The sequence below is a fragment of the Schistocerca piceifrons genome, chromosome 4, assembly GCF_021461385.2.
Source record: "Schistocerca piceifrons isolate TAMUIC-IGC-003096 chromosome 4, iqSchPice1.1, whole genome shotgun sequence".
NCBI lineage: Eukaryota > Metazoa > Arthropoda > Insecta > Orthoptera > Acrididae > Schistocerca > Schistocerca piceifrons.
In genome coordinates, this window is record NC_060141.1 from 82,360,622 (window position 1) to 82,380,472 (window position 19,851).

At 42.7% G+C, this 19,851-nt stretch overlaps 1 protein-coding gene and 1 pseudogene across 1 annotated transcript in view; one reads left to right on the forward strand and one right to left on the reverse strand.

Moving 5' to 3' along the window:
* Positions 1–1,567: 1,567 nt before the first annotated feature.
* The window catches only part of LOC124795614 (cilia- and flagella-associated protein 36), a 108,569-nt gene continuing 90,285 nt past the window's right edge, over positions 1,568–19,851 (reverse strand). Inside the window, exons 5-7 of the mRNA XM_047259686.1 lie at positions 11,692–11,846; positions 11,550–11,620; positions 1,568–1,903 (exon numbers count right to left, since the gene is read on the reverse strand). Of these exons, the coding sequence (XP_047115642.1) occupies positions 1,568–1,903; positions 11,550–11,620; positions 11,692–11,846 (562 nt within the window). The remainder of the gene's footprint in view (positions 1,904–11,549; positions 11,621–11,691; positions 11,847–19,851) is intronic.
* On the forward strand, positions 12,285–12,402 carry LOC124796548 (annotated as a pseudogene).

The window sequence follows — 19,851 nt, forward strand, 5'->3', positions numbered from 1 at the left end:
AAGGATATTAATATCACCAAAAATATACAACAGTGCAAAAAATAGTTACCAGTAATGAGAGCATAAGTGTACTGACTTAAAACTAAATGAAATTTATCCATCCTAGATACTTTTGAACACTGTGACTGTATATCATTTGAGGTGTATCTAATAGCTGCAACCAGTCAATTAGTGAAACATTAATTTATTTCTTACAATGTGCAGTGTTTTGCAAAACATAGAAACAAATATTTAGTGATAGTGCATTGTAGCTAAATATGCAACTGAAAGCCAGTGATAATGAATGTGTCCAGTGATAAATTAGCACGAGTGTTGCATAAACTGCTTCAGTAAGTAAATACATTAATTGATTCACGTAAAATTTTGGACAACACCAACCCTAGAGGCTATAGTATCCTTTATATCTTCTGTCTTTTGCCACAGTGAAGAAAACTTCAGTGTCTAGCGTGACTCTTTATAATTATTACATAAACCTTCTGGAGAACTTATCTCATCATGAGTCTGAAATGACTCAAAACTACTGGTCAAAAGGGGGGATTTCTTTCAGCTTTCTCATATTTTTGAAAAATCATGATTTGGCAGTTGTCACTTTATTGAAGCTATCACGTTCACTTAATATTTCATTTATTCACTGAGGATGTTCTGTTGTTTCAGTAAATCTTGTGGGTTTTGTAAAGTAACACATATAGCTACAGTCTCAAATCACAATTTTTCAAAAAAAAGTATTTCATTAAATGGCAGAATGCAGCTATATGAAACCTCCTGGCAGATTAAAACTGTGTGTCAGACCGAGACTCGAACACCAGACCTTTGCCTTTCACGGGCAAGTGCTCTACCATCTGAGCTACCCAAGTACGACTCATGCCCGGTACTCACAGCTTAACTTCTGCCACTACCTCGTCTCCTAGTTTCCAAACTTTACAGAAGCTATCCTGCAAACCATGCGGAACTAGCACTCCTGAAAGAGAGGATATTGCGGAGACACAGCCTGGGGGATGTTTCTGAAAACATCCTCCAGGCTGTGGCTAAGCCATGTCTCCGCAATGTCCTTTCTTGTTTCTGGAAACATCCCCCAGGCTGTGGCTAAGCCGTGTCTCCACAACATCCTTTCTTTCAGGAGTGCTAGTTCTGCATGGTTCGCAGGAGAGCTTCTGTAAAGTTTGGAAAGTAGGAGACGAGGTACTGGAAGAAGTTAAGCTGTGAGGACGGGGCGTGAGTCGTGCTTGGATATCTCAGATGGTAGAGCACTTGCCCGCGAAAGGCAAGGTCCCGAGTTTGAGTCTCGGTCCAGCACACAGTTTTAATCTGCCAGGAAGTTTCTGACTATACAGATACCAGGGGCCATCAAGAGTAACTGACCATGATAATGGTTTAAGTACAGATGTTTTTACTCAAATTATGTTGCAGGAATAGCGATGGTACTTTATAAACACCTTGTATGTGATGCACGTCACTGAAATCTGTATCTTAACATGTGGCTGATGATGTTTCAAAGAATTAAACTTTTACGCATTTTGAAAGAAAGGGAGCCACTATTAGTGACTTGGGGCGGCAGCCGGACACGGCCCTACGGCGCGCCCACCACCTCGGACTTGAGCCGGCGCGCCAGCGCGCGGCGCACCTGCAAGTTGGCGCTGTCTGCGCCGCCGGCCTTGTCGGTGTCAGGCGCGCCGCTGGCGCCACCGGCGCTGGCGCCACCGGACGACAGCGCCGCCCTGGCGGCCCGCGCGGACCGCGGTCGCTCGGCGCTGCCGGCCGCGGCGGCGCGCAGCTTCTTCTCGCGCTCCTGCTTCTTGAGCAGCAGCAGCTTGTCCCGCTGCGCGCGCAGGTACTGCTGGCGGCGCGCCACCTCCTCCGCGTCCACTTCGTCCAGCGCCGGTGCAGACGGCTGCGGCGAGGGCTCCTGTGCGGCATCGTGCAGCGCGTTAAGCCGGGTTCACACAGGCGACAAAAGTATCGCCACTGCTAATGGCGAACTACCGTTGCTTTGTAGTTGCATGTGTGAACTCCTAGTCTTCGGTGGCGCCATTTAAGAAGCGCAACTTTTGTCACACCACAAAAAGTTGAACGTGGTTCTACTTTGTTGCGCCATTTTGCCTTCTCCACAATCGAATAACGTCATTCGATTGCTACCTCACGGCTGGATTCAAACCTTTCTAGTTCGTATTCGATCGCAGATGGTACTTTTGTTTGTGCGTTTGCTATTAATATGTCGAAAAAGTGGTCAACAGCGACAATTATGAGATTCTTGGAGGTGTATCAGGAACGAGAACGCCTTTGGAACCACAAAAGCGAATCATACAAAGACAGAAATTTGAGAGATGCTGCATTAATTGAAATAGTAAACAGTATGCGTGAATATGTACCTGGAACTGATGTAGCTACAACAAAAGGGGCTATGTTTTCTCATTTACCTTCAAATGAGACTTAAGGGCATCGTAAATAGCATCCAGCACTTCGCACAAGAATACTGATATAGTATTTTTCGGGACACGGTAGGTGTACTGGAGAGATGACATGGAATCGCCACTCGCCAAATATCGGAGAGTTACTTGAAGTTTCACACGGGCAGGGATTGCATCTCTCATGTGTGTATGCGATCTTTGAATAGAGCTTGATACACAACTCAACAAGTACTCGAAATTCGTCTTCGACATCCGAAAACGGTTTACGAACGAATTTTTATCTTCGAATGTTAATTCTTTTATGAGCGTATTTGTTGCTCCCATATAATTTCTGCGCGATATCCACATACAGATCCATTTCGTTTCCGTTTCTTTGTTGTTAACTCTTCGCTCAGTTCTAATGCCACAATTTGCGCAACAACATTAACGCAGGCCCGAATCATTTCAGGTGAGACAGGTGACGCCATTTTGCAAACTGCGCAATTACGAAGAATTTGTGGCGTCCTGTGTGAACGGTAGCTCACAGCGCCACTTCAGAATGACTTGACTTGTGGCGATACTTTCGTTGCGTGTGTGAACCCGGCTTTAGCTCTGTTACCACGTAAGCATGCCAAAGTCATTCTTATAACGACTAACGATAACCTCTGCAAATTAGATACTTGCCGCGCGGGATTAGCTGAGCGGTCTTAGGCGCTGCAGTCATGGACTGTGCGGCTGGTCCCGGCGGAGGTTCGAGTCCTCCCTCGGGCATGGTTGTGTGTGTGTGTTTGTCCTTAGGATAATTTAGGTTAAATAGTGTGTAAGCTTAGGGACTGATGACCTTAGCAGTTAAGTCCCATAAGATTTCACACACATTTGAACATTTTTTTTTAATTAGATACTTATTACCACAGAATAAGGATACCCACGGGGTTAAGATGCTCAGACTTGATTCATTGGCGCCAACTTATATTGCCTAAGAACTCACGACACTATGGTATGGCGCAAGATTTGTTGTTAGCGCTCTGCAGATTTTTAATGCCCGTTAGTACAGACAGACCCAGCCCAAATGTATTGTACGCTTTGTAAACACCATTCATAGGCATCTTAACCATTTGCATTCAAGATCGGGAATGAACTTGACTTGTCTTAAGACTTTGAAGACCAATACGCAGCCAGCCGCGGTGGCCAAGCGGTTCCAGGTACTTCAGTCCGGAACCGCGCGACTGCTATGGTCGCAGATTCGAATCCTGCCTCGGGCATGGATGTGTGTGATGTCCTTAGGTTAGTTAGGTTTAAGTAGTTCTAAGTTATAGGTGACTGATGACCTCAGATGTTAAGTCCCATAATGCTCAGACCCATTTGAACCATTTTTGAACAAAAACTAAAGGGCATTTCAATTGTTTGCAACAAGTGTATCAGACTCAGATGTCTGTATTGTTTTTAAATATGGAATAAAGGGATACGCTCTGCTATTTTTAATGTTTTGTACTGTAACATATTATTGACTCTCTATTACGCTGCCGCGGCAAAGTGAATTGGCCTCCTACTATGCCAAAGAGAAAGTATCATGAATAACTTCAAAACTGAAAGCAGACACGCAGTTATTTATTTCACACTGAAATACCTTAGGGGCAAAATTCTTCAGTTTATACTTTGTGATACATTATTTCATTCCTGTTCATTCTTAGGGAAACTAAAATATTAACCATCTATAATTATTATCCACGTTATAGTACTAGCAGCACGGTCTCCCATCCTTACTACATTAAATAAGCATAATAACTTTGGCTATCTGTATAATGGAATTTTGAGATATAAATATAACCTGATGAGAATTGCTCGAAATGTACTACGCACATGACGGATTGATTGCCAGCACATTTCTCAAACTACCGAACTTGTCTAACACTCGTCTCGTAAATATGTGCCCACGCAGTCACATAAATTATCCTACAGTATTGATTGTCTGCCTTTTGCTCCTGTAAAGCGTTTAGATTTGCATCCATAACCGCAACAATTATTCATCATTGGTACTGTTAATAAACAAGTGGGTAAAAACAGGACAAAGACGTGTAATATTAAAGTTTCGCCCTTTGCGTAAAATCCAAACAAACAGCCTTACAAGAAAGCCACGTGACAATCCCAGTTTGTCTTTGGCGACAAGATGAACTGAAAGCCCACTGTTGTGCCAATGTTCTATCTGACTGCTTTGATGCAGCCCATCACGAATTCTTCTTCTGTTCCAACCTTTTCGACTGAGTAGCACTTGCACCCCACGTGCTACATTCTATGCTGGATGTATTCCAATCTCTGTCATCCCATAGAGTTTGTACCCTATACAGCTCCCTCTAGTGCCTTGGAATTTATTCCCTGATATGTTAACACATCTCCTACCATCTTGTCCATTCTTCTTGTCAGAGTTTTCCATATATTTCTTTCCTCGTCGATTCCTCGTAGAACCTCTTCCCTCCTTACATTATCAGTCCACATAATTTTCAACATTCTTTTGTAGCACCAAATCTCAAATGCTTCGATTCTCTTCTTTTCCAGTTTTCCCACAATCCTTGTTTCACTATCATACAATGCTGTGGCCCATACATACATTCTCAGAATATTTTTCCTAAAATTAAGGCCTATGTTCGATACTAATAGACTTGTCTTGGCCATGATTGCTCTTTTTGTGGGTGCTAGTCTGCTTTTCATGTTCTCCTTGCTCCGTCTATCATGAGTTATTTTGCTGCCTAGGAAGCAGATTTCCTTAACTTCTTCTACTTGTTCATCCCCAATTTCGATGTTAATTTTCTTGCTATTCTCATTTCTGCAATTTCTCATTACCTTTGTCCTTTTTTTATTTACTCTTAATCCATATTCTGTATTCATTCTGTTGTTCATTCCATTCTATGCATCCTGCAGTTCTCCGTCATTGCTCCTTCGACGAACATATTGAACAGCAAGGGCGAAAGACTACAACTCGGTCTTACATTCATTTCAATCCGAGCACTTCGTTTTTGACCTTCCAATCTTTCTAGTCCCTCGTAGGTCTTTCCCTATAATTTACCCCAATTTTTCTCAGAATTTCGAACATCTTTCACCTTTTTATGATGTCGAACGCTGTTTCAAGGTCGACAAATTCTATGGGCGTGTCTTGATATTTCTTCGGTCTTGCTTTCAGTATCAACCACAACGTCAGAACTGCCTCACTGGTGCTCTTACCTTTCCTCTAACAGATTCTCAATTTTCTTTTCTATTCTTCTGTATATTATTCTTGTCAGCAACAACTTGGATTCATGAGCTTTAAGCTTAATATGTTATAATTCCCGCACTTGTCCCCTCTTGCTGTTTTCAGAATTGTGTGGATGATGTTTTTCTGAAAGTCTGATGGTATATCGCCGGTTTCATACATTCTACACACCATGATCAATAGTCGTTTTGTTGCCATTTTCCCTAGTGAGTTTATAAATATGAATGCGGATTTCGCAGCTGTGATTCATATTATGTAAACTAAAGGTGGATGGAGAGGAAGGAAACGTAAGTGAAGGACGGCATCTGCTTCAGCGCTTCGTGTGATATCATCGGCGATGAGTAAAAAGTGTGTGCCGAACCAGGATCCGAACATGAGATCTTCTGTTTACTAGGTAGCTGCGTTAAACACTGCACCATCTAGATAAAATCTTTATTGTAATTGCGCGTACTCTCTCTGCTCGCCTCCCGGCCGATTTCAGTGCTAGGTGGGAATGTTCGTCGGCTGGTCCACGTAATTACGCTAAACACTGTGTCCGGCTGGCGCAGTGGTTAACGTAATTGCGTAATAAGCAGGAGAGCCTGGGTTCGAATCCCCGTCCAGCTTCACATTTTCACTTGTCACTGCTAATTCCACATAAAGTCCTGCAGCAACTGATATCAATAATTCCTCCCCCATCCACCTTCAATTTATATAAGATTTTAGAAATGCTGATGGAATGTTACCTTTCACTTCTGCCTTATTTCATCTTCCAAAGCTCTTTTGAATTCTGACTCTAATAGTGGTTCCCTTACCTCTTACCTGTTGACTCCTGTCATGAGAGAAGTCCTCCCCCGCATAGGGGCCTTCAGTGTACTCTTTCCCTCTATTCCCTCTCTCCTCTGAATTCTACAGTTGAATTCCCAGTGCACTCTTAATGTTACCAACATTGCTTTTAATTTTACAGAACGTTGTTTTAACTTTTATATATTTTGAGTCAGTCCTTCCGACAATCATTTATTTTTCGATTTCTTCACATTTTGCATGTAGCCATTTCGTCTTAGCTTCCCTACACTTCCCACTTATTTCATTCCTGAATGACTTCTATTTCGTCGATCAACTCAATCATTTCTTCCGTTATACATGGTTTCTTCGCAGTTACCTTCCTTGTACCAATGTTCTTCTTTCCAAGTTCTGTGAATGCCCTTTTTAGAAATGTCCGTTCCTCTTCAACTGAACTGCCTATTGAGTTACTCATTATCGCAGAATCTATAGCCTTAGAGAACTTCAAGTGTATCTCTTCGTTACTTAGTTCCTCCGTGTCCCGTTTCTTTGCACACTGATTCTTCCGATTAGTCTCTTAAACTATGGCCTACTCTTCACCATTACCAGATTATGATCTGAGTTCATTTCTGCTCCTGGGTACGCCCTACAAACCTATTTCTGATTTCGAAATCTCTGTCTGACAATGATGTAATCTAACTGGAATCTCCCTGTATCTCCTGGCTGTTTCCAGGTACGTCCCTGCCTCTTATGATTCTTGAACAAAGTATTCGCTTTACTGGCTGATACTCGTATTTATTTTTTCAGAATTCAATTAATCTCTCTCCTCTCTCATTCCTACTACCAAGTACGTATTCCTCATAACCCTTGCTTCTGTTTCTTCCCCTCCCACCACATTCTAGTCCCCCATGACTATTAGATTTTCATCTCCCTTTACTTAATGACTTACCCGTTCAATATGCTCTTATACTTTCTCCATCTCTTCATATTCTGTTTGCGACGTCAGCATGTATACCTGAACTATTGTTCCCAGCGTTGATTTGGTGTCGAATTTGATGAGAACAACCCTGTCACTGAACTGTTCACATTAACGCACTCTCTGCTCTATCTGCCTGTTCATTACGAATCCTACTGTTGTTATACAATTTTCGGCTGCTGTTGATATACCCTACATTCGCCTGACCAGAAATCATCGACCTCTTTCCATTTCAATTCACTGATCTAAATTGAGCCTTACCATATCCCTTTTCGGATTTTCGAACTTTTCTACAACGTTCAAACTTCCGACATTCCGCGCCCAGGATAGTAGAATTTTGCCCTCCTGCTGACTATTCCATCCTTTTCTTTTCTCACGGCCAAACCCACCTACGTAATCTCCTCCTGCAGATCCGAATGGGGGAGTAATCTAGAATCTTTTTGGCAATGGAGACATCATCGTGAAATGTTTTCATTTGCAGACCACACGTCCTGTGGTTGCACCATAAGCATCTCTAGTGCAGTGGTCTCCATACCATTTGCATCCTCAAGCTGTTGATCATTGCTGATTCATGCTCCTCTTAGAGGCAGTTTTCCACCCCCAGGAGCAAGAGAGTGGCCTGAACCTCTGTATATTCCTCCACGCTCTTTGACAAGGCCGTTGGCAGAACGATGGTGACTTCTTATGCCCAAATTCCTTGGCCTCCGTTGCTGATGATTTTTATTTAAAACTACCTCCCAAACCCGGCATTGCCCGGGTATTCACATTGCCTATTTTCTATTAGAAATGGAAACAGAAAATCACTGTTTGTAGTGTAGTATCGAAAAAAACTTATGTCGGTGTATTCGTGAAAACACCTTTCAAATTATGGAACAGTTGTGCAAAAAGTATGCACAACGTACAAATGCGTAAGAACGGCTGCTTCGCCTGTCTACAACGTGATTTTGTAAACATCTCTATGGTAACGCCTCCACATAGCTCTAATGATGGCTCTTGTTTCCGCTTCGGGTTGAAAGCTGTCAAACGCGCTGCCAGGTGTCAGGGATTTCCTTAAGTTTGCTCGTCTGTAGGAGTGTCTTAGTAGTAAAGAATAAATGTATTAAAACTTCATTCATGATATGGTGCTTTTTCACGCATGTCAGTGTTTATGATGTCATATCTCTTGAATCGTGTCGTACAGTCGTACATTTGTGTAGGCAGCATATGTGGATACTGTCTGCGAAATATGTTATGAACAGAGTTAGTAGCAAAGAAGAAACAAATTTAAGCTTCAGACATGATGGGGCTTTTTATCTCAAGTTTTATGACGTCATGCTTACTGAACTTCACGTTGTACAATGAAATAATGTTATAGGTACATTCTTTGTCATATGTGGATACTGTCTGTGAAATTTATTGCGAATGGCATTAATAGCAAAGAAGTAATAAATTTAAACACAATACGTGATTCGACAGTTTTTCACGCATCTTATTGTTTTTGAAATCGCATCTGCTGAATTATGAAAGGAAGATGATTCTTATCACGACAGCAATTGTCGCCTGACAGTAAAGGTTATGCGTGTCAAGTTTGGTTGAAGTCGGTCTAGTTACGGTCAAGTGATTTAGGAGGAGTTGTGGGACATACATATACGCACACACACACACATACATTTTATAACGTGTGTGTGTATGCATTTAAACAGTGGTGAAGTTCGAACGCAGGACCCAGGTGATTTTGATCAGTAGACCACTGGTGCAGTTTTCCCCCTTTAACCCGTCCTCATGCTCGCCAATATTCTGCCTCATCGGCCTTGCTTCGGTGCCTTTAATATTCTTCTGTTGAACCGTCAAATAACAGCATAAATTCGTCAATCTTAAATTGAAATAGAAACTAAATAAATCCTCTTTTATTAATAAAGTGTCCAATATCCTAATAACAGAATAAATCAAACATTTCTTGGAAAAATCTTCCTTTTTCCTTTTTTTAATGTTGTGGCTTCTGCCGGAATTACAGTTTTCCTATTTCACCGAGGGATGAAGTAGTGAAGGCAGCAGAGGATCAAGTAGGTAAAAAGACGAGGGCTAGTAGAAATCCTCGGGTAACAGAAGATATATTGAATTTAATTGATGAAAGGAGAAAAATTAAAAACGCAGTAAATGAAGCAGGCAAAAGCACTACAAACGTCTCAAAAATGAGATCGACAGGAAGTGCAAAATGGCTACGCAGGCATGGCTAGAGGACAAATGTAAGGATGTAGAGGCTTATCTCACTAGGGGTAAGATAGATACTGCCTACAGGAAAATTAAAGAGACCTTTGGAGAAAAGAGAGCCACTTGTAAAAATATCAAGAGCTCAGATGGAAACCCAGTTCTAAGCCAAGAAGGGAAAGCAGAAAGGTGGAAGGAGTGTATAGGGTGTCTATACAAGGGCGATGTACTTGAGGACAATATTATGGAAATGGAAGAGGATGTAGATGAAGATGAAATGGGAGATACGATACTGCGTGAAGACTTCGACAGAGCACTGAAGGACCTGAGTAGAAACAAGGCCCCGGGAGTAGACAACATTCCACTGGAACTACTGACGGCCTTGGGAGAGCCAGTCCTGACAAAACTCTACCATCTGGTGAGCAAGATGTACGAGACTGGCGAAATACCATCAAACTTCAAGAAGAATATAATAATTCCAATCCCAAAGAAAGCAGGTGTTGACAGATGTGAAAACAAGCGAACTATCAGTTTCATAAATCACAGCTGCAAAATACTAAGGCGAATTCTTTACAGACGAATGCAAAAACTGGTAGAAGCCGACCTCGGCGAAGATCAGTTTGGATTCCGCAGAAATGTTGGAACACGTGAAGCAATACTGACCCTACGACTTATCTTAGAAAATAGATTAAGGAAGGGCAAACCTACATTTCTAGCATTTGTAGACTTAGAGAAAGTTTTTGACAATGTTGACTGGAATACTCTCTTTCAAATTCTAAAGGTGACAGGGGTAAAATACAGGAGCGAAAGGCTACTTACAATTTGTACAGAAACGAGAGGGCAGTTATAAGAGTCGAGGGGCATGAAAGGGAAGCAGCGGTTGGGAAGCGAGTGAGACAGGGTTGTAGCCTCTCCCCGATATTATTCAATCTGTATATTGAGCAAGCAGTAAATGAAACAAAAGAAAAATTCGGAGTAGGTATTAAAATCCATGGCGAAGAAATAAAAACTTTGAGCTTCGCCGATGACATTGTAATTCTGTCAGAGACAGCAAAGGACTTGGAAGAGCAGCTGAACGGAATGTACAGTGTCTTGAAAGGAGAATATAATATGATAATCAACAAAAGCAAAACGAGGATAATGGAGTGTAGTCGAATTCAGTGGGGGGATGCTGAGGGAATTAGATTAGGAAATGAGACACTTAACGTAGTAAACGAGTTTTGCTATTTGAGAAGCAAAATAACTGATGATGGTCGAAGTAGAGAGGATATAAAATGTAGACTGGCAATGGCAAGGAAAGCGTTTCTGAAGAAGAGAAATTTGTTAACATCGAGAAAGATTTAAGTGTTAGGAAGTCATTTCTGAAAGTGTTTGTATGGAGTGTAGCCATGTATGGAATTGAAACGTGGACGATAAATAGTTTAAACAAGAAGAGAATAGAAGCTTTCGAAATGTGGTGCTACAGAAGAATGCTGAAGATTAGATGGGTAGATCATATAACTAATGAGGAGGTAGTGAATAGAATTGGGGAGAAGAAAAGTTTATGGTACAACTTGACTAGAAGAAGGGATCGGTTGGTAGGACATGTTCTGAGACATCAAGGGATCACCAATTTAGTGCTGGAGGGCAGCGTGGAGGGTAAAAATCGTAGAGGGAGACCAAGAGATGAATACACGAAGCAGATTCAGAAGGATGTAGGCTGCAGTAGGTACTGGGAGATGAAGAAGCTTGCACAGGATGGAGTAGTATGGAGAGCTGCATCAAACCAGTCTCAGGACTGAAGACCACAACAACAAATATATTGACTGAGGATCATTAAAATTAATGAAACTCAAGTTTTTCTAATTACATTTTTGTAATGTGTTTATCTGACATGTTCCACACCCAGGAGGATTCCCTCATTTATGGGTCTATGGAATGGGTAATTAATCTAATCTAATCTAGTCTTACAGGTCTCACCAGTAGACGGCAGAGCACGGCGCCAATGGCCACTTACCACTACCGCAGTATTGCTGATCGTTTCGGCAGCAGGTGCCCGGTCCGCCTCTGGTAGCTCGGCGTCAGCTTCTGAAAAGGTTTGGAACGTTAGCTTTTACTGCCAGGACACGGCTGTGTCGGTGTCCCCGCGCGACACGTACCCGCGGTCTGCAGGATGGCCGACTGCAGCAGGCTCTTCTCGCGGCGGCACTCCGCTTCCAGGCGCTGCCGCTCCTCCGATATGAGGCTCTGCTCCAGCTCGCGCGTCCCCTCGTCGGCAATGGCGCTGGCCGTCTTGTACTCCTCCACCGTCTTCCTGCCGACAAGGTGAGTGTCTCGTGTTGTGGAGCAAAGAGAGGAAGTGTATGGCATCACACGACCATTTCACAGCACTGCATGCAGCTGCAGTGCGTGTCACATCAGAAGTTACCTCCGCACAGTGATAGGATTTGTGGAGGGGCTGAGGTTCACTAGCACACGGCGGCAGAGACGGTACAGACACCTATTTTGCCAAGCATTAGAGAGTGCTGTTGCAGACAACAAGGAATAAAATCTCAGCGCCACTTAAGTACGGTCACGTCACAGTCTGGAGCAGATTGGTTATCCCTCTCCAGCGATCTAGATCTGTATACATACTACGCAATCCACCATTCGGTGCGTGGCGGAGGGTACCTCGTACCACAACTAGCATCTTCTCTCCCTATTCCACTCCCAAACAGAACGAGGGAAAAATGACTGCTTATATACCTCTGTAGGCAACGGCCTTGCAGCAGTGGGTACACCGGTTCCCGTCAGATCACCGAAGTTAAGCGCTGTTGGGCGTGGCCGGCACTTGGATGGGTAACCGTCCAGGCCGCCATGCGCTGTTGCCATTTTTCGGGGTGCACTCAGCCTCGTGATGCCAACTGAGGAGCTACTCGACCGAATAGTAGCGGCTACGGTCAAAGAAAACCATCATAACGACAGGGAGAGTGGTGTGCTGACCACACGCCCCTCCTATCCACATCCTCATCTGAGGATGACACGGCGGTCGGATGGTCCCGATGGGCCACTTGTAGCCTGAAGACGGAGAGATATATATATATATACCTCTGTACGAGCCCTATCTCTATTATCTTATCTTTGTGGTCTTTCCGCGAAATATAAGTTGGCGGCAGTAAAAGTGTACTGCAGTCATCCTCAAATGCTGGTTCTCTAAATTTACTCAGTAGCGATTTACGAAAAGAACGCCTCCTTTCCTCTAGAGACTCCCATCCGAGTTCTTGACGTATTTCCGTAACACTCGCGTGATGATCAAACCTACCAGTAACAAATCTAGCAGCACGCCTCTGAATTTCTTCTATGTCCTCCCTCAATCCGACCTGATAGGGATCTCAAACGCTCGAGCATTACTCAACAATAGGTCGTATTAGTGTTTTACAAGCGGTCTCCTTTACAGATGAACCACATCTTCCCAAAATTCTACCAATGAACCGAAGACGACTATCCGCCTTCCCCACAACTGCCATTACATGCTTATCCCACTTCATATCGCCCTGCAATGTTACGCCCAAATATTTAATCGACGTGACTGTGTCAAGCGCTACGCTACTAATGGAGTATTCAAACATTACGGGATTCTTTTTATTATTCATCTGTATTAATTTACATTTATCTATATTTAGAGTTAGTTGCCTTTCTTTATATCAGTTAAAAATCCTGCCCAAGTCATCTTGTATCCTCCTACACTCACCAACGACGACACCTTCCCGTACACGACAGCATCATCAGCAAACAGCCGCACATTGATATCCATCCTATCCAAAAGATCATTTATGTAGATTCCTGTGCCATCCATATCATTTCAGAGTAGCACTTGCAACCTATGTCCTCAATTATTCGCTGGATGTTTACAGTTCCTGTGTTTTTATACATTTCTTACCCTCTACAGCACCCTCCAGTACCATGGAAGTTATCCCTTAGTGTCTTAACAGATCTCCTACCATCCTGTTCCTTCGTCTTGTCAGTGCTTTCCATATATTCCTTCCCTCGCCGACCTTATCAGACCGCCTAATTCTCTACATTGTTCCGTAGCTCACATCTCAAACGCTTTGATTTCACTTCTTTTTCGGCTCCCCACAGTGCATGTTTCACTACCACACAATGCTGAGCTCCAAACGTACATTCTCAAAATTTCCTCCTCAAATTGCCAGCCACTGTGGCCGCGCTGCTGCTACGGTCACAGGTTCGATTCCTGCCTCGGGCATGTATGTGTGTGATGTCCTTAGGTTAGTTAGGTTTAAGTAGTTCTAAGTCTATGGGACTGATGACCTCAGATGGTAAGTCCCATAGTGCTTAGAGCCATTTAAACCATTTGAGCCTCCTCAAATTAGGGCCATGTTGGATAATAGCAGATTCTCTTGGTCAGGAATGTATTTCTTGCCGTTGCTAGTCTGCTTTTTAGTCCTCCTTGCTTCCTCCATTACGGGTTACTTTTGTTTTCAGAGTAGCAGAATTTTTCAACTTCGTCTACTTTGTAGTCATCGATATTCACGTTAAGTTTCTCGCTATTCTCATTTTTTATGTTTCTCATTAATTTTGTTTTCTCCACTTTATTTTCAATCCATATTCTGTGCCCATTGAACTGTTCATTCCTTTGAACAGATCCTGTAATTCGTCTTCACTTCAATAAGAATAGCAATATCATCAGCAGACGCTTATCATTGGTAGGTTTTCTCTCTGTATCTTAAGCCCACTCTTGATCCTTTCTCTTATTTCCGTCATTGTTTGTTTGATGTTTAGATTGAACAGTAGGGGAGAAAGACTACGGCCCTGTCTTACACTCCTTTTAATCCAAGTACTTTCTTCTTGATCTTCCACTCTTATTGTTCCCTCTTGGTTCTTCCACATTTTGTGTATCACCTATCCTTTCCGGTTTCTTACTTCAATTTTTCTTAGAATTTCAAACATCTTGCACCATTTTACATGATCATTGTGGCATAATGACATAATGTCGTGTGACGTGGCATGAATGATCAACTCATATTTGAATATGATTTATAACCAAAAATTTTTGAAGACCATAGGATGACAGCTTCGGCTGTCAAGAGCAGTCGTCAATAATAAATATTGTTGCGATATTGGCTGAAACAATTTTTCCCTAGTCAGAATTCACCCATATGCTTCTTATCCGCAATTTAATGTCCTCAAGCCGTGGTGGTACTAGCTTTCACGTTACTGCTTTATTTGAAACCACTTCATTGGCTCACCTTGGCATCACGTTGATATTTCTGAATACTCGAGAGGATAACCTCTTGCTGTAAACGTAATCACTTACTACCGGCACGCTGTTTAATGCTTCCTCGGAATTCGAATTCATTCCGACCTTTCTTTCCGGATTCACAATACTCACAGAAGTTAGTATATCTTCTGGAGTAATTGAGGCTAACTCAAATATGCCATGAATACCTATTACAGTTGCAGTGCAAAACCCGTGGAAGAATCATTCTAAAATTTCTCTTCATGTTAAATTGCTTAAAAAAATTTCTCCATCACCAGCATATCTGCGACCGTTTGTATGCTTAGATCCAAGAGGAGTGGCAAAGAAAAGAATAAGTCGTAGTAAACTAAAACAAGTAACTTGAATGGGACAGAAAAACATAAAATAACCAATATACACGTAGGAAGTTCTAAATTATGCATCTCTGAAATCAATATTTGTTGCTAGATAGCATTCAACACTTTGTTGCTCCACCAGCCTGGAATATACTATTCTGTCTGTATGGATTTAAAAGGACACAGAGTGAGGTGGCATAGTGGCTAATGCAATTCACTCGCATTCAGGTTCAAATCCCCATCCACCCAACTAGATACAGAAGAGAAATTCAGACCTCAGCCACAATCCAATGGCGACAGTGAAAATTTGTGCTGACCGGGACGCGACCCCAGATTTCCCGCTTTACGCGAGCAGTCACCTGAACCGCTTCGGCTAACCGTTCACGCTTTCCATCCAACCCAAATTCTCCATTTGCAGCACACTTCACATGTATCGTCAAATGTCCGCTAATCTCACTGCACGCAGCTTCGCTTGATTCACGCAGGCATTCGGACGTAGTGTGCATCTGCGCTGAAGGTATCGTTATTCACAGTGTAATGATTCTTTACTTACGTGACCATTACGGCACTCCAACCCCAGTTCTCGATACCTGTAATATCGTACTACTTTTCTGCGAAGTAACAAACATATTTTTGTGACAATATTCACATTTGGTTTTATTAATGTATAGGTACTCCGCTGTATCGATGTATTACAGTGATATGGTTATTGTGTGTATTCATTTCTGTGAGACTGTCATAATCTTTGACTTACTTGTAACCGTTTTGGCGCGAATGCGCACAGAGCAGTCTTTGTTTCACTTTACAGAAGTTAAGTTGTTATTTCGCTTTGTAAAAAGTCTTGTGTTTGGTTAAAGTGGAAATTAAATATGTGAAGATTGATACAAAACTGTTTTCTTGATGATATGACAATTAAGAAGTATATGTGAATTTACAAGAAGTTAAATAAAAATGTGGATCGTGAACACCAAGTCAAAAATTATTTCTACCATACCATTGTTCTGATCTGGGATTGTATGATCATTAAGAATTTCCTGAAAAAACACATTTGTTAGGTCTTCAAATATTGCTAAAATACAGATCTGGACCTTCTAGCAGTCAAAGTGGAATCACCCTAGAATCAATAAGATGAGCCATAACAACTTCGACGAAATCTACGTGGGAATCCATTCAAGATAAGTGCCAAAATTAATGACCTTTTTACAGTGACTTCATTATTTCCATTCTGACAATACCATCCACAGTCAACAACTTTGTTGTTGCCCGATAAAGCGAACATATGCTGCGTGAGCAACATTATTAATCTGATTTCTAACCTACCTTACAAGTGGTGGTATTGTTAGAACCGTCAAGGCGCATATATATTATATATTACCCTTCTTTCAGAAAGTACAGATCTGATATATATATATATATATATATATATATATATATATATATATATATATATATATATATATCAGATTTGCACTCTTGCGGGAGTCAGATGGAAGCTATGGGCAATGAGGATAATGGACAGTGGACGCTATACTTGTAGTTTGCGACAGTTGAGAATTTGGAATGGACGGAAAGCTTGCTTGGATAGCCGAAGTGGTTAAGGTGACCGGTTGCGTAACGCGAGAGATCCGAGTTCGAGTCTCGGTCTGGCACAAATTTTCACTTGTGCCATCGGATTTATTTCAGCGCCCGACTACGGGTGATGTCTGAATTTCTCTTACATCATACTGTATATACACTTAAGTGACAAAGTCACGATATAGCGATATGCACGTATACAGATGGCGGTAATATCGCGTACACAACGTATAAAATAGCAGTGCATTGGTGGAACCGTCATTTGTACTCAGGTGACTCATGTGCAAAAGTTTCCGAAGTGATGTGGCCTCACGACGGGAATTAACAGACTTTCACTGTGGAATGGTAGTTGGAGCTAGACGCAGGGACATTCCATTTCGGAAATCGTTAAGTAATTCAACGTTCCAAGACCCATAGTGCCAACAGTGTGCCGAGAATACCAAGTTCAGGCATTACCCCTCACCACTGGCAACGCAGTGTTCGACGGCCTTCACTTTACGACCGAGAGCAGCGACGTTTGCGTAGAATTGTTAGTGCTAATAGACAAGCAACACTGCTGGAAATAACTGCTGAAATCAACGTGGGACGTACGACAAACGTATCCGTTAGGACAGTGCGGTGAAATTTGGTGTCATTGGATTATGGCAGCAGACGACGGACTGGAGCGCCTCTGCTAACAGTACATCTCCTTCAGCGCCCCTTCTGGACTCGTGACCATATCGGTTGGGCCCTAGACGGCTGTAAACCCATGGCCTGGTCAGATGAGTCTCAGTTTGCGCTGGTAACAGCTGATGGTAGGGTTCGAAGGTGGCTCAGACCCCACGAAGCTATGGACGCAAATTTTCAACACGGCACTTTGCAAACTTTTGGTGGCTCCATAATACGTTTTAAATGGAATGGACAGGGTCCTCTGGTCAAACTGAACCGATCATTGACTTGAAATGGCTATGTTCGGCTACTTGGAGACCGTTTGTAATTTGCAGCCTTTCACGGACTTCATATTCCCAAACAGCGGGGGGATTGTTATGGATGACAATGTGTCATGCCACCGAGCCACAATTGTTTGCGATTGGTTTGAAGAACAATCTGGACAGTTCGAACAGATGATATGGCCACCCAGCTCGCCGGACATGAATGCCATAGAACATTTATGCGGCATAATCAAGAGGTTGGATCGTGCACAAAATATTGCACGGCCAACACTTCCGCAATATAGACTGCTGTAGAGGCAGCACATCTCAATATTTATGCAGGGGACTTCCAACGACTTGTGGAGACCACGCCACGTCGAGTTGCTGCACTACGAGGGGCAAAAGTAAGTCCGGCACGATGTCATGAGATATCCCATGGCTTTTATCAACTCAGGAAGCAAGCAGCTGTTGCATCAAAAAGTGGTGTCTGTTATTTCGACCACGTCGCTTCAGCAAAATACGGAGATGGCTGTTTGGAAAGTGCACTGCTGATTTACTTCAGTGTCCTTTTCAAACCCGATTTTGTGTTCTATCTAGTTGTATCTACACTACTGGCCATTAAAATTGCTGCACCAATAAGAAATGCAGATGATAAGCGGGTTTTCATTGGACAAATATATTATACTAGAACTGACATGTGATTACACTTCCACGCAATTTGGGTGCATACATACTGAGAAATCAGTACCCAGAACAACCATCTCTGGCCGCAATAACGGCCTTGATACGCCTGGGCATTCAGTCAAACAGAGCTGGGATGGCGTGTACATGTACAGCTGCCCATGCAGCTTCAACACGATACCACAGTTCATCAAGAGTAGTGACTGCCATATTGTGACGAGCCAGTTACTCGGCCACCATTAACACATCTGAAATGTAACGTCCACTGTTCAAAGTGCAGTCAATACGAACAAGAGGTGACCGAGACGTGTAACCAGTGGCACCCCATACCATCACGCCAAGTGATACGCCAGTATGGCGATGATGAGTACATGCTTCCAATGTGCTTTCACCGCGATGTCGCCAAACACGGATGCGACCATCATGATGCTGTAAACAGAACCTGGATTCATCCGAAAAAATGACGTTTTGCCATTCGTGCACCGAGGTTCGTCGTTGAGTACACCATCGCAGGCGCTCCTGTCTGTGATGCAGCGTCAAGGGTAACCGCAGCCATGGTCTCCGAGCTGATAGTCCATGCTGCTGCAAACGTCGTCGAACTGTTCCTGCAGGTGGTTGTTGTCTTGCAAACGTCCCCATCTGTTGACTCAGGGATCGAGACGTGGCTGCACGATCCGTTACAGCCATGCGGATAAGATGCCTGTCATCTCGACTGACCTTTATCAAAGTCGGAAACGTGATGGTACTCGTTTCTCCTTCTGACACGAGGCATCACAACAACGTTTCATCAGGCAACGCCGGTCAACTCCTGTTTGTGTATGAGAAATCGGTTGGAAACGTTCCTCATGTCAGCACGTTGTAGGTGTCGTCACCGGCGCCAACCTTGTGCAAATGCTCTGAAAAGCTAATCATGTGCATTTCACAGCATCTTATTCCTGTCGGTTAAATTTCGCGTCTGTAGCACGTCATCTTCGTGTAGTGTAGTCGTCAGGTCATTAAACTCTAATCTTCCTTTCTGATGTTAAGAAGGTCTTTGATGAGATATAAGAAAGTTATTATTAATACCCGTCAAGTTTGTTTTACGGTTGTATGGTTCCAGGAGGAGCTCTGTTATTTGTAAATTAATACACTTTTTATTTAAAAAATCATACGCATCATTAAAATCGAATATATTAGTTGCAAAACTGTAACTTAGGGCCGGCCGAAGTGGCCGTGCGGTTAAAGGCGCTGCAGTCTGGAACCGCAAGACCGCTACGGTCGCAGGTTCGAATCCTGCCTCGGGCATGGATGTTTGTGATGTCTTTAGGTTAGTTAGGTTTAACTAGTTCTAAGTTCTAGGGGACTAATGACCTCAGCAGTTGAGTCCCATAGTGCTCAGAGCCATTTGAACCATTTTGTAACTTAGGAAGAAAGGCAACATGTAAATCAAATTTACTGACGTTTCTTCTATTATACTGGAAGCTGGACATACTTATCGTGGTTCATGTCACCTCCTCATTACAATAGCCTGTCTATACTTTATAATATGATCATGAACATTTTAATAGATTATTACATTTG